This window comes from Petaurus breviceps, unplaced genomic scaffold, assembly GCF_028583685.1.
Source record: "Petaurus breviceps papuanus isolate PSGF00001 unplaced genomic scaffold, PetGlider_PUasm1.0 419, whole genome shotgun sequence".
NCBI classification, from domain to species: domain Eukaryota; kingdom Metazoa; phylum Chordata; class Mammalia; order Diprotodontia; family Petauridae; genus Petaurus; species Petaurus breviceps.
The window spans coordinates 13,749,251-13,765,053 of record NW_027186324.1 but is presented as its reverse complement, the minus strand read 5'-3'; the positions used below and the strand labels follow the sequence as shown (position 1 = coordinate 13,765,053).

The following is a 15,803-nucleotide window of genomic DNA, read 5'->3' as shown; positions in this document are numbered from 1 at the left end:
TCTGAAGGAATGATTCTCTTCAGTGAGATTTTGAGATTCTTTTTCCATCTGGCAAATTTGACTTTTTAAGGCATTCTTCTCTTCACTGGCTTTTTTGGCCTCTTTTTCCATTTGAGTTAGTCTATTTTTAAGGTGTTAATTTCTTCAGTCAAGGAATTGACTCTCTTTTCATGATTTTCTTGCATCATTCTCATTTCTCTTCCCAATTTTTCCTCCACTTCTCTTATTTGGTTTTCAAAATTTGAAAAGTTTTCAAAATAATTAATTAATTTAATTTAATTAATTTAATCTATAGTTCATCTAGCCTGTAACCACTTCATATTTATCTTGGAAGCTTTTGGTACAGGAGTTCTGACTTTATTGTCTTCCTCCTGTTCCATGCTTTTATCCTTTTTGTCCCCAAAAATGGATTCCAAAGTTGGATTGCTGTACTTGCTTTGCTTCCTTTGCTTGCTCAGTCAATTCTTTCCCAGTAAATTTTTTGAGTTTTGAGCTTTTTGCCATAGTAGAACTCTGCTTCCAGAGAGGAGAGCTTTGTTCCCAGTCACTGGGTTTTCTCAGTTGCCAGAGCTATTAGTTGAGTGCCCTCTCAGAAGCCTTCACTTGCTCTGGCATATTGACCATGCACTAGGGCCTCCACTCTAGACAGCAATCCAGGTCCAATCAGGTTAAAACAAGAGCAATTATCACTCAGACTGGTCGCTTGTTACCCCTACAATCTGCAGAACAGGAGCTTTGAAGCACCCAAGTGTCAGGGGCCACAGCACCTCAGCCACTTCTCCCTTTAGGGGGCAGAGGCTGGACCACACTCCCACACCCCCTGTTCCCAAAGTCCACTGACCTCTCACTTGTTTTTGGCATTTATGGATTGATAATTCTGGAAACTGCCACAGCTGCTGGTGATCCACTCTCCTGATATACCTCTAGCCACAGCTGGTCTGGCTTCCCTAAAGCTAATTCCTCAGACTCATGGAGGCCTGGGCTCAGCTCCCAGCATGCTGCTATAGATCCTTCCTGCTGGCCTGCCATGCTGTCTTCAGCAGGATGTTTATTTCTCTCTGTCACTTTGTGGGTTCTGTAGCCCTAAAGTTTGTTTAGAGTCATTGTTATAGGTTTTTGAGGTGGTTATGGAGGGGGCATATGGATTTTTCTGTTTCTATGCCACCATCTTGGCTCCACCCCCCCCCCCAATTTTAGTCTTAATCTTTTCCACAGTTATCCTATGAGTTATGTCATCTCTTTACCATCAAATATTTCATCAATCTTGTATTCAAAACATTGTGTTACAAATCAAATACTGCCTTTGTGTAATATTTGTAATGCTTTCCCTTTGAATTTAAATACTCAGAATGATTAGTCAAGAGACCACCTATTTCACAGTAACAGAATATCTATTTGTATGTTTCTTTTGCAGCTTCTGATGTAGCAGCAGAGCAGGGGCAGATTCTTGTAATAGCCACTGCAGCAGTGGGCGGATTCACTCTTCTTGTCATCCTCACCTTGTTCTTTTTAATAACTGGAAGGTAATTAATATATACTAGAAATTTATTAATTATGAAATTATAAAAAATAATATGGAAATTTGGGTAAATTATGAGACATATAATTTTATATTTTCTTTATGTATTTATTGAATTAAGTATTTAATTAATTAGGGTCATGTTAAGCATGTGAAAACATTATTACAACAAAAACCCTACAATCATAATTACTTACTTATTATTTGACCTTAAAAGAGTATGTTGGCAGCAATCATGGAATGATATTGTTACAATAGCTGTAAATACTTCAAAACTAAATATTTGAAAAGTATCAATTTATCTGAGAAATGAGTAAGCACCAACTGCCACTTATCTTTGCCAAAAAAAAAAAATAACCAAATTAGGTCACAAAGAGTCAGACATGACTGAAAAAAACTCAACAACAAAAATCTACCAACCAAACAAGCATCCTTAGAATTAATGAGGTTTATTTTAATTTAGAAGGATATTGATAGTGGTAGAAGTATAATAGGACTATATGTACCAAAAATTTAACCTTAAATTGAGATGAAGGCAAAATATCACATTGCCTAAGTAACGGCAAACTGTCCCAGATTAGAAAACAAAGTAGATCAAAGCTCCCCTGAGTGGGACCAAGTCACAAATAATACATCAATTCCTAGACTGAGATAAATAGGAAAACCAAATCTTTTTTTTTCCTTTTTGAGTACCCCAACACTGATAGTTAGACCTCCACAGAAGAAAGTATGTCTTTATTATTTCATCCCTAGAAAATAAGTTATCAAACAGCTCACTAAACAAATATTTCTTTGATGTATATAAAGTTCACTTGATACGATGTCTCTGAAAGCTCTGTGTATCAAAATTTCACTATAATCTATTAAAAATATACAGAGAGATAGTCATTTTAATTTTTCAGTCACTATTTTGTTTCATAAAAACAAAAATCTAAATTGTCAATCGCTCAAAAAATTATTAAGTGTGTGTTATGTGGCGTCTAGCATATATTTATGCTTTTTTTGTGGTTCTACTCAACTACCTCTTGAGTGATAAGATGTGAGATAGATACTGATGCTGATGCTGAAATGCTACCATCTCTGTTCTGACGCTGTGCTCTATATTTCATCTTCACCCAACTCATCCATGATTTCCTCACAGTAGATAAGTCTTCCTACTAACACAGACCACATCCCATTTATGACTTAGGAAATAATTCCTTGGGAGTGACTTGAAGTACAGAGAGATTTAAATGGCTTACCCAAGGTCATAGAGCTAGCATCAGAGGGGATTTGAACCTATCTCTTAAATCCAAATCTAGAGTTCTATTTATTACACAGCACGGCCTTTATTTTATTTCCTTTGATAATTTAATTATTTTAATCACAATATCATTACTATATTAGAATGTTCCTGATAGTTGAAATTTTGTCTGTTGTAGATAGAGTGGATTTCAGTTTAAGGAATGATAATGTAACTAATTCAAGGGATTATATCACAAAAGAATGCTTTAAGAGGAAGTCTCCTCTCTAGGGATCCCAAGGATACTGTTATTGATAGAAACCACTAGCTTATTTTATTATAGTTTATCATTCAGAGAGTTATCATATTTCCCTTAAATAAGTTATTTTAAAAGTTTGATGTATTCTTTAGTGTGATTGTTTGATGCACAAAGGTCAGAATTGGGGGCAGGTTGGTTGCATCAAAAGAAATCTAAAATTTTCATTATGGATTTTGATTTAAAAGTAAATATTCAATTAAGAGGTATTTATTCATGTAAGTAATGTTCAATGAAATTCATCTATCCAATTAAGTGAATTATACCTGTCAAATGCCTTGTTTTCCTGCAAAGTTTTCTTTGATAATATTTTTAAATAGTGCAGACAGGAGTTATTTTAATGAAATAATCATTAAGGCAACAGAAAATGTTTTACCAAGGCCAAATTGTCTCTAATTGAATGGGTTTTGTACTTGCATAATGAAAAGTTTGTAATTATTTGGGGACAAATTAATCAAATAAATTTTAAAAGATATGTTTAAACCTAAACTAAATATGGATTCTTAGCATATACTTTGTATTATCTTTGGGGAAAAAACTTAATTATGTCATAAGTTTAGTACTAAAGTGGATTTTTTTTTGTTTTAATCTTTATGCCAGTTGGCTTGAACACTGGAGACTTCCTTAGCATTCTAACATATCATGAATAGTACTGTTTCAATTATATAGGATAAAAATTCATTTTTGAAAGTAACATTTAAACACAATGATAAATGAGCATTCATTGGAAATTATTCTTTGAAAACAGAAAAATATTTTTTAATAATTTTTAATAAATGCTCCATCTGCCATAGGACTCTAAGGCAAATTTCACTTTGGGAAGACTGAATTGGTATTCTACAGATGTTTTTTGCTTCACCATTTAGAATTAGCAATTCGATGAACTGTCATATCACAAGGATGTTGATGAGTCTATTCATTTTGAAGAGTCAGGGTATGAGATAAGCACCTGCCTGTTTACTTCATCTCATGATTACATGCATTAAGACAAACAGAACACATTTCCATCAAGTTTCAGATAGGAAATGAATACTGGAATGACTTTGATCCCTCTCAAATGGAAAACAGTTTGCCAAATTCCCCAAATTTCACCCTGAAGTCTGGTATGATTTATGTTTACCATTAAATATAAATTCTTGATACCTGTCCACAACCTAGCAATTACATAACATAGAGTCAATGAATGATCGGTTTAGCTGGCTACAGGGGACTTCCTCTAGTCCATAATATTCATACATAACAAAATTGGGAATGTGAAGTTTCTATTTCTCAATTCATTCATCATTGATTTTCATATCTCAGTGTTATCTGCAGCCAACTTGGGCTTTCACTCAAAACCTTGTACAGGATTATATTCTTGATACAACTATACTCCAGGAGATCTGTGATCTCATTAATGAGTTCATTCTTCAGTGATATGAATCACATCTCCTTCATATCTGCCAATCCAATGTAATATTAGTCCATTTCCTCCTATCACTTTGAAACTACTGGTAACCTGGATAAAAGAAAATGAGTTTTAATTGGTCCTAGAACAATATAATTCTCCATGAATCAGGTATACCTTAATGTCTTTCATCTTAAATTATTCAGATGCCTATCTAGCACAATTCTAGAGGTCACAGGAACAGGATTTTTTAATAGGACTCTGTTTGCCCTTCCAAAAGGTGCCAGTGGTATATAAAGGCCAAAATGAAGTCTGAAGAGAAAAGAAGAAATCACTTACAAAATGGACACTGTAAGTAATGTTAGTTGATTCCATGCTGCTTTTTCCTTCCATGACCTTCTCTGTTTCATACTGCCTCACAAGTTCATTTAAAATTTGCATCCAGTCAAGCTGGGCTTTTTAAAAACCTCTCACTTCCTACCTTTCTAAATTCAAGCTTTGCATCAGTTTTGGGGGTTGGTCTGTGAATTCACACCTGCTCCTCATTAGATGATATTAGTTTTCCCACTTCTGCATGCTGGGAAACATGACAGGCTGAATTTGCTAAAAATATAAGTCAACTATATTCTATTGAGTTATTTACCACTCACATTGCCTCTAAAATGTGAGCTGCTTATAGTTAGAGATGTATTTTCCATAATATGAGAGGGAATTCTCATAACTTTTTCTAGGGAATATAATTTCCAGCATAAAAAAAACTGACAGAAATTGCTAAAACATTCAAAAAACAGAAAATCAGCTTTTTAATTCAAGAATATGTACAAAAGCCTTTATGTTAACTGTAAGAGCACAGTCATTTAAAGGATCTCTTCCGAGGCAAGGTATAATTACCATCACGATTAATTTTATCATTTCCTTCCCATAAGTTGTAAATTTCTCTGTGAGTATTACTGTGTCTAAGAAAGGCTAGGAAGATGATAGGAAGGTGAAGTTCTCTAACTGTAGCATAATTACAGAGCATTAAAAAACCTGTTTAACTGTTGAGCTCTGTGTTTTCTACCATTATTATTCAATTGATATACGAATCTGCCCAAGCTCCTTCTACCAAATGAGACCAAATATAAGGACTTCCTGGCCCGGATTATACAATTATACAATTTGCCTTTCTTTTCAAATGAAATTTCAAGTCTATTACAAAGGAAGAAACAACTGAAAACAGGTGTCAATATATGATTCTAGAGAAGAGGGAGAAAAAAAAAAACATTTGAAGAAGACTTAGTCCTGGAATCAGACTGCCAGAGACAAGCCTTATGGCAGGAAAATTGAAAAGTTGTTTCAGAATCTCAGTCCCCAAAATGAATGGCAGAATTATAATAATGAGGAATTAAATACCAGTGTCCTAACTAGCAGCTAGAAAATGGGTTCAAATAGCCTATGCTTAGCCAAACAGAAGTAGCACAAATGGCCTGGGGCAAAGCATAGTTAAGAAGAAGACTAAACCAATGTTTAGAGAAAGAGAGAACAATCATGTTAGCATCAAGATGATGAAAACTGTATTTTACAATCATTTTTCCCCTCTCTATTTGGTCTTCATTATGGTTTATAAGAGAAAAAATTAATTTATTTACCTTGTTTTAAGTATTTATTTTCATTTCATAAAAGAACATCAGTATATCATGTATCTAACAGTAGTTAAAGGCCTAGACTAATGAAACACCACTAAAATATAGCAATAACTCCCATGCTGTTGCATTGTTTTACTGAAGTCCAACTCTTCATAATCCCTTTTGGGGTTTGCTATTTCATTCTCCAGCTCATTTTATCAATAAAGACCTGAGGTAAATAAAGTTAAATGATTTGCCCAGGGTCACACATCTAGTGTCTGAGGCCAAATTTAAACTCATGAAGATGAGTTTTCCTAATTCAAAACCCAGTGATCTATACACTGCACCATCTAGTTACCTAATCAGATAACATAGTTGAAAGCAAATCATCTAGAGGAAAGGTTTTTTTTTTAAGATATAGTACATTTTCCTGAAAACTCAACCCTTGCAACCTATGCACCCACGCATGTCAGATCCATAACCAGGATATGGTCATCTGGGCTTTGCACTGAGACTTCAAAATTAGGGCATGGAAAGCACTTGAAGTTCTTTAGCAAGTGAGGAAAAACAACAGATCATAGTGACTGACCAAGAAAACCTTATCTAAAAAAACTGGAATTATCCTGACAACCAAGCTGCATCATTTGACACCACAAGTCCTCATAGTTAGAACAATATGTTTTATTTGTTATTTGAAAAAGTCTTTACAATGTTAAGGATATCAATAACAAAAGTATAGAAAATGGATGAAAAATTAAGTACTAAGTTTAAGTACAAATACTTAAGGCTTATTAAGTTTCAAGTATCTAAAAAAAATTTCAACTATTAAATGGTAAGCTACACTGAATACACCCCATGCCCATATATCCTTAATACCCTTTCCCTTATCCTATTTCTACTTGCCCTAGTACATAAATTTCAAGTTATAGTTCTATATAAATAAAACAAATGAAACTATAAAAAAAGTAGTCTTCCTTTATGTCTGACCTCATTCTTAAAAATCCAAAATAGGGGAAATTTGGGTAGACCCAAAATGGCAAAGTACTGGCAGCAACTCAGATTTCCCAAAATTCCCTTCCAAACAACTTTAAAATAGTTCCTAAAATAAAATTCTCGAGTGGCCGAGTCCACAAAAGGTGAGGGAGAGACATTTTCCAGCCCTAGACAACTTAGGAGGTCAAAAGGAAAGGACAGTTGAAATGGTATAGGAGTCAGCCCAAAGTGCAGTGGCATCAGTTGTAGTCATTGGGGTTGGCTGCAACTGCAGTATCAACAGCTTCAGAAGCTCTCAGCCTAGAGATAGTGGGGGAAGCAAACAGGTCAGAGATAGATCCTTTGCTGGCACTGAGTGCAGGACCCTGTTGCATTGCCTATACATAGTTCGGGGTCACAGTTTCAAGGTGAGCAAGAGCACTAGGACTCCTGGCCACAGCGGAATGGGATTGTTAGTCATAGTTCCCAGAGAGGAGCACTAGCACCTGTGGCTGCAGGAGAGCAGGGGGCCTGCTCACAGTTTTAGGGTAGTCTTTGTGGTCCCTCAGAATAGAAAAAGGGCTCTGGTCTCAGTTCCAAGGCAGAATGGAGACTTAGCATCTATGGCCATAAGGAAGCAAGGTCCTTTCCTGGGAGAAAACCAGAGTACAGTCCAGAAGTGTAGTGACTACACCCCTTCTTGAATCATACCATTTTGGAAACATCAAAAACTTACATACCCCCCAAGAACTAGCTTTAAAAATAGCAGTACAAAAAAAACCCTCAAGTTTAGGACAGTGTCCCTCCACCCTAGGAGCACAGGCCAACTTGGCATAAAGTTAAAAGTCAAGACAAAGGCTGAAAAATGAGCAAAAAAAAAAGAACCTGACTATAAAAAGCTACTATAGTGACAGGGAAGATCAAGATACAAAGTCAAAGGAAAACTTCGATGTCAAAACAGCTACAAGCAAAGCCTCAAAGAAAACATGTGAATTTGACACAAGTTCAACAAGAATGTTTACAAAAGCTGACAAAGAAATTTTTAATGTATAAGCTAGGTAGAGAATAAATTGGGAAAACACAAGAAAACTATAAAAGAGAGGTAACAGCTTGGGGGGGGGTGAGTCACAAAAAATGCTAAAGAAAATAATAACTGAAAAAGGATAGTCAAAGGGTAAAAGAGACACATAAGTTCACTGATGGAAAAAAAACTTTAAATAGAAAAAAAATGGCCAAATAGAAAAGGAGGTACAAAAGCTCACTGCAGATCAATATTACTTAAAAATTAGAACTGGGCAAGTGACAATTAATGACTCCATAAGACGTCAAGAAAAAATAAAATAAAGTCAAAAATGGTGGGGGAGGGGAGATAATTTGAAATATCACATTGGGAAAAGAACTGACCTAAAAAACAAACCAAGGTGAAACAAATTAAGAATTATTGTACTACCTGACAATCTCAATCAAAAAAGAGCCTAGATGTCATATTTCAAGAAATTATCAAAGAGAGCTGTCCCATTTTTATAGATCCAAAGGGTACAATAGAAATTAAAAGAATCCATAGATCTCAAAGAGATCCTCAAATGAAAACTCATGGGAATGTTATAGCCAAATTTCAGAGCTCCCAGATGGAGGAGAAAAGAGTGCACGAAATCAGAAAGAAACAATTCAAATAGCATGGAGTCATAGTCAGAATCAAACAAGATTTAGCAGCTTCTATGTTAGAACAAGCAGAAGCAAAATAGTTGTGATCACAACCAAGACTAACTTATCCAACAAAACTAATTATAATCCTTAAGAGAAAAAATAGATATTTACTGAAATAGAGGACTTTCAAACATTCCTGATGAAAAGACCAGAGCTGAATAGAAAATTGGACATTAAAACACAAGATTTAATAGAATCATAAAAGAATAAACATGAAATCATAAGTGATTTAATAAAGTTTAACTGTTTGCATTCCTATATGGGAATAGAATACATGTAACTCCCAAGAACTTTAATATTATTTGGCAATTAGAAGGAGTATACATAAATGAAGGGCATGGGTATAAGTTAACTATGATAAAATAATCTAAAGAAAAGAATTAATGGGTAAGAAAGAATGGTGCACTGGGGGAAGGAAAAATGGGGAAAGGAAGAGAATGGGAAAAGTTATCTCACATAAAAGGCATGCAAGTAATTTTTTACAGTGGAGAGGGAAATGTTGGAGATGGCAGGCAACATTCAAACATCATGCTCACCAGAATTGTATCAAAGAAGGAATAATATGCACACTTATTTGGGTACAAAAATCTAACATCCAACAGGGAAGTAGAAGGAGAAAGGGATAAGAAAAGGGGGTGAATGCTAGTAGAAGTGAATTCAGATTGAGGAAGGTAGTGGAAAGAAGCAAAACAGCCTTTCAAGGGAGTACAGGATGGGGCGAGAGAGAGAAAAAAGAGGAAGGAAGGGAGAGAGAGAGAAACAGAGGGCGGGAAGAGAGAGAAAGAGATGAAAGGAAATAGTAATAATAGTTAATTAATTCTTTACAATAATAACCATGAAACTGTGAATATGAATGGTATGAACTCACTCATAAAACAGGAGCAGGTAGCAGCATGGATTAGAAACCAGACTACAACAATATATTGTTTACAAGAACCACACTTGAAACAGAAAAACAAACACAGAGTAAAAATAAAGGTCTGTATCTATATCACAAAAAGCATAAAAATGGGTAAAGGACACACATGTACAATAATATTTATAGCAACTCTTTTTGTGGTGGCAAAAAATGGAAATTGAAAGAATATCCTTCAATTGGGGAATGACTGAACAAGTTGTGGTACATGAATGTAATGGAATATTACTATACTATAAGAAATGAAAAGCAGGTGGATTTCAGAAAAAACCTAGAAAGATTTATATGAAATGATGCTGAGTTAAATGAGCAGGACCAGGAGAACACTATACATAGTAATAGCCACATTGTGCTATGACTGATTTTGATCAATTTAGGTCTTCTTAGGAATGCAAGGATCTAAAACAACTCCGAAAGACTCATAATGGGAAATGCCCTCCACATAGAGTCTTCAGAGTCTGAATGCAGATGGAAATATACTATTTGCTCTCCTTTTCTTTTGTTGTTGTGTTTTCTTTCTTCTTTCTTGTCACTTCTATCATTAGTTCTAATTCTTCTTTACATCATGACTAGTGTGAAAATATGTTTAATATGAATATAAAAGTAGAGCCTATATCACATAGCACACCATCTTGGGGAGAGGGAAGGAGATGGAGGGGGAGAAAATATGAAACTCAAAATCTTATGGAAGTGAATGTTGAAAACTAAAAATATGTTAATTAATTATATAAAAAGACTAAAAACAAATAAATAATGGACTGGAGTAGAATATATTATGCATCAGCTGACATTTAAAAAAAAAAGTAGGGAAACACCAAGATAGAAGAGTGAATGCAGGGATTCCCATGAGCTCTCTGCTCATGGGAATCTTCAGAATCTTTAAAGGCATCTTCAGATACCTTTAAAAATAACATTAAACAAATTCTAGTGCAGCAGAACCCACAAAGATAGGGAATGAAGCAAATTTCCAATGCAAGACTATTTGGAAGGTCAGCAGGAAAGGTCTACTGCACCCAGGTGAGAAAGTACAGTTCAACATATGTCACACCAGCACAGATCCAGCCAGGCAAACCTGGGGCAGGTGTTGGGGTGCCCGAATCACTAGCAGCAGTGGCAATTTCCAGACCTTTTAGCCCACACATACAATCTAAATAAAACTTAGAAGGTCAGTAGGAAAAGTATGCCAGACTAGTATGAAAGTGGAGCAGTCAAGTGCAGGCTATGCCAGCACAGCCCCCACAACAGCAAAACAGTAACCTTGGGGCTACTGAGTCAGTAGTGGCAGTAGCAGTGGATGTGGCTGTTTCTGGAGCTCTCAGTCCACAGTAAAAGGGTAGAACAACTGATCAGAAGGAGATCACAGGGGACTTTTTTGCTAACACTGAGGCAGGACTCTGTTACTTTGACCATACTTGGTTCTGGTTCACAGTCATCAGTGGTAGCCCCATGGTGAGAAGGAGCACTTCCATAGGAAAGTCTGCAACCACAATGGAAAGGGGACTCTCCTCACAGAGCCAGGGTGAAAAAGAGTGCTTCTGGTCACTCAGAGACCAGAGCACAAGCAAGGAGAGGAGTAAATTCCTCTCCCTAGATCATCCCACCTTAGAAAAACTGAAAATTACAGGTCCCTAGAACTATCTCTGAAAACAACTGCAAAAAAAACCATGAAGCATCGGAAAATGTGCCCTCCACCCTGAAATCAGAGCTCTACTTTAACGGAGTTGAATCAAGTGAAAGCTCAGAAAATAAGCAAACAAGGTGAAAACAACTCTAACTATTGAAAGTTATTATGGTGGCAAGGAATATCAAAATACACACTCAGAAGAAGATAAATTCAAACTCCTACATCCAAAGTATTTAAGAAAAATATGAATTGATCTCAGACCATGAAAGAATTCAAAAAGAATTTTGAAAATAAAGTAAGAGAAGTAGAGGAAACATTGGGAAGAGAAACAAGAGCGATGGAAGAAAATTATGAGAAAAGAGTCAACAGCTTGGTAAAAGAGACACACACAAAAAATACAAAAGAAAATGACACCTTAAAAACAGATCAAATGGCAAAAGAGATCCAAAAAACAATGAGAAGAGTTCCTTAAAAAGTCGAATTGGCCAAATGGAAAATATGGTCCAAAAGCTCACTGAAGAAAATAATTCCTTAAAAATTGAAATGGAGCAAACAGAAACTAATAACTCCGTGTGAAATCAAGAAACAATAAAACAAAACCAAAATGATGAGAAAATAGAAGACAATGTGAAATATCTCATTAGACAAACAACTGACCTGGAAAATAGATTCTGAGGAAATAATTTAAAAATTATTGGATTACCTGAAAGCCATGATCAAAAAAAAGATCTAGAAATCATCTTTCAAGAAACTATCAAGGAAAACAGCCCTGATGTTCAAGAACAAGACAGTAAAATAGAAATTGAAAGGATCCACTGATCACCTCCTGAAAGAAATAACAAAGTGAAAATTCTCAGGAATATTATAGTCAAATTCCAGAGTTCCCAGGTCAAGGAAAAAAATATTGCAAGCATCCAGTAAAAAGTTCAAGAGGTACGGAGTCACAGTCAGGATAAGACAAGATTTATTATCTTCTACATTAAAGGAACTCAGGGCTTAGAATATGATATTCTGGAGGGCAAAGGAGCAAGGATCACAACCAAGAATGACCTACCCAGCAAAATTGAGTATAATTCTTCAGGGGCCAAAATGGTGTAAAGCCAAGCACAAGCAGCTCTCCTGAGAACTGCTGCTGTGATTAACTTTAAGCTTCTGATCATATAGTACAGTGAACTCTCTATTTATTCAGCAATAAACTGAAGCAAAACGTTCACAACAATATAACATAAGAACTTATTACTAAGGTGGTCACATAGTCTTAAAGAAAACATATTATTCAGTAAGTCACAATGTCCTCAATCAATATAAAGTACTCATCTAAAGTCTTCTTTCATCTTTATTGGACATTAGCTTCCACTCATCCTTGAACCAGTCACCCTTAAGGGGTAGTGGAAAGTACAAAGACCATCCAAGGTAAGTCATAATGTCATCAGTCAGCACTAAGTACCCAAGACAAGGTCTTTCATCTTGACTGCAGGCTGACTTCCAAACTCCATGGCTCCTCTTCCACCTCCCAGCTCTTGCCTGGATTCACCCTATTGGACCCTGGATTCACAGGTAGACAACTATCTGATCATAGCCGTGAAGCCCTCTGTCAGGACATCTGGTATTGCTAAGCCAGCTTATTTTGTATTTTTCATTAATTCCCTTATATTTTTTACCTTTAGTTCTTTCAGATGAATCTTGTAAGCTAGCACAATGAAAAAAATTTCGTAGTTTTATTCGTATGGCACTGGATAAGTACATTAGTTTAGGTAGAATTTTCACTTTTATTATATTGTTTCAACATATGCATGAATAATTGATGTTTTTCCAATTGTTTTGATCTCACTTTATTTGTGTGAAAATTGCTTTATAATAGTGTTCATACAGGTCTTGGGTTTGTCTTGGCAGATATTTTATATTGTTTATAGTTTTTTTTAATGTAAATGGAATTTCTTTCTTTCTTGCTGCTAGAATCTTTGGTCATTTAAAAATATCAATAATTTACAGTAGTTTATATTTTATCCTGAAACTTGGTTAAGGTTGTTAATTATTTCAAATAGTTTTTAGATGATTCTCTAGGGTTCTCTATCATATCTGCACATATTTTGTTAACTCATTGTCCTTTCTAGTTCTTTCAATTTTTTCTTCTGTTATTGCTACAGCTAATATTTCTAAGTATTATGGTGAATGATAGTGGTGATAATGGGCATCCTTGCCATTTTCATAAAACCACATCCTAGATTTGTTTATTAGCTCAATAGTGTTTTTTTTTTTGTTTCAGTGTTATTACTACCACCTTTGACTTTCAGGATTCCCAACCTGGTGCTCAATTGGGGATTTTTAATTTGTTCTTTTCTAGTTGTTTTTAGTTTCATGCCCAATTCATTGTTCTGTTCTTTATCTATTTTGTTGATGTAAAATTTTAGGGAAATAAACTTTCCCCTAAGTACAGCTTTGTTTGTATCTATGGTTGTATCTTTGGTTTCCATTCTCTTTAATTAAATAATTGGTTCTTTCTATGATTTATAATTTGTCCCACTTATTCTTTAGGATTACATCATTTAGTTTCCAATTAATTTTTATCTACCTTTCACTGCCCTTTGTTTAATTTAATTTTGTTGCATTATGATTCAAAAAGAATATATATATATGTATATATATATATATATATATTTCTGCCTTTCTACATTTGATTTGAGGTTTTTATGTGATAATACATGGTAAATTTTTCTGTAGGTGTCATATGCTGCTGAGAAAAGGCATATTCCTTTGTCCTCCCATTCAGTTTTCTCCAAAGGTCTGCTATAGCTAACTATTCTAATATTCTATTTACCTCCCTAATTCCTTTCTTGTTTATTTTTTGATTGAATTTATCAATTTCTGAGAGGGGATCTTTGAGGACCCCCACTACTATGGCTTTGCCATCTATTTATTCCTGTAACTTACTTCTTGTAAGCTAAACCACTTGGTGGATATGTGTTTAGTGTTAATATTGCTTAATTGTCTATATCTCTTTTAATTAGGTCTGTTTATGCTTTTACTTTGTTTGATATCAGGGTTGCTACCCCAGCTTTTTTACTTCAGCTGAAGGACAGTAGATTCTATTCTATTCCCTTACTGTTACTCTGTATGTGTCTCTCTGCTTCAAGTTTGTTTCTTTCTTTTTTTTTGTTTTTTGACATTTTTAAGGTTTTTAGTTCCAAATTTTATTCCTCCCTCCTCTTATCCCTCCAGTGTTCCTTAGACTGTAAGCAATCAGATATACTTTATACATGTGAAACTATCTAAAACATTTACAAGAAGACTTGGATAAAGAGAAAAAATGAGAGAAAGAAAGTGAAAAATAGTTTTACTTCAGTCTGTATTCAATGTAAGCTCTTTCTCTGAAGGCAGATATAATGCTTCATCATTTGTCTTCTGGGATTGTCCTGGATCATTGTATTGATGAGAATGACAAAGTCATTCACCATTCTTCAATGAGCAATATTGCTATTACTGTGTACGATATTCTCCTGGTCCTTTTCACTTCACTCAGCATCAGTTCATCTAAGTCTTTCCCAGTTTTTCTGAAATTATCCTGCTTGTCATTTCTTATAGCATGAAAATATTACATTACAATCATATACCACAGACTGTCTAGCCATTCCCCAATTGACGGGCATCTCTTTGATTTCCAATTCTTTGACACCATGAAAAATAGCTGTTATAAATATTTTTGTACAAATAGGTCTTTCCCTCTTATTTGATGTCTTTAGGATATAGAGCTAGCAGTGTTGTATCAAAGAACATTCACAGTTTTATAGCTCTTTGAACATAGTTCCAAATTGCTCTCCAGAATGGTTGGATCAGTTGACAACTCCAGAAACAAGTCATTAGAGTCCCAGTTTTCCCACATATTTAACATTTTCCTTTTTTTTCATATTAGCCACTCTGATAGGTGTGAGGTAGAACCTCAGAATTGTTTTAATTTGTATTTTTTGGATCAATAATTATTTACGGCATTTTTTCATATGACTATAGATAGCTTTGACATCTTTGTAAATGGTGTTTTCATATCCTTTGACTATTTACCTATTAGGGAATGACTTGTATTTTTATAAATTTAATTCCATTCTCTGCATATTTGAGAAATGATGTCTTTTTCAGAAATGTTTGTTGCAAAATATTTTTTCCAGTTTTCTGCTTTCCTTATACTTCTGGTTGCATTGCTTTTGTTTGTGCAAAACCTATTTAATTTTATATAATCAAAATTATATCTTTTACATACTGTAATGTTCTTTATGTCTTCTTTGATCCTAAATTCTTCCCTTATCCAAAAAAAAACCTTAAAAATAAACTATGCCCTGTCCTCTAAATGTGTTTCTGATATAACTCTTTATTTGTAAATCATGTATCAATTTTTACTTTATACAATATACATTTGACAATATACAATGTAGGATTTTGGTCTGTATCTACTTTCTGCCACACTGTTTTCCAGTTTTCCCATCAATTTTTGTCTAATAGTGAGTTTTTGTTTCAAAATCTTGGATCATTTGGTTTGTCATATAT

At 34.6% G+C, this 15,803-nt stretch overlaps 1 protein-coding gene across 1 annotated transcript in view; it reads left to right on the top strand.

Moving 5' to 3' along the window:
- The window catches only part of EPHA6 (EPH receptor A6), an 862,386-nt gene that overhangs the window by 538,025 nt on the left and 308,558 nt on the right, over positions 1 to 15,803 (top strand). The window contains exons 8-9 of the mRNA XM_069100744.1: positions 1,415 to 1,523; positions 4,725 to 4,795. Of these exons, the coding sequence (XP_068956845.1) occupies positions 1,415 to 1,523; positions 4,725 to 4,795 (180 nt within the window). The remainder of the gene's footprint in view (positions 1 to 1,414; positions 1,524 to 4,724; positions 4,796 to 15,803) is intronic.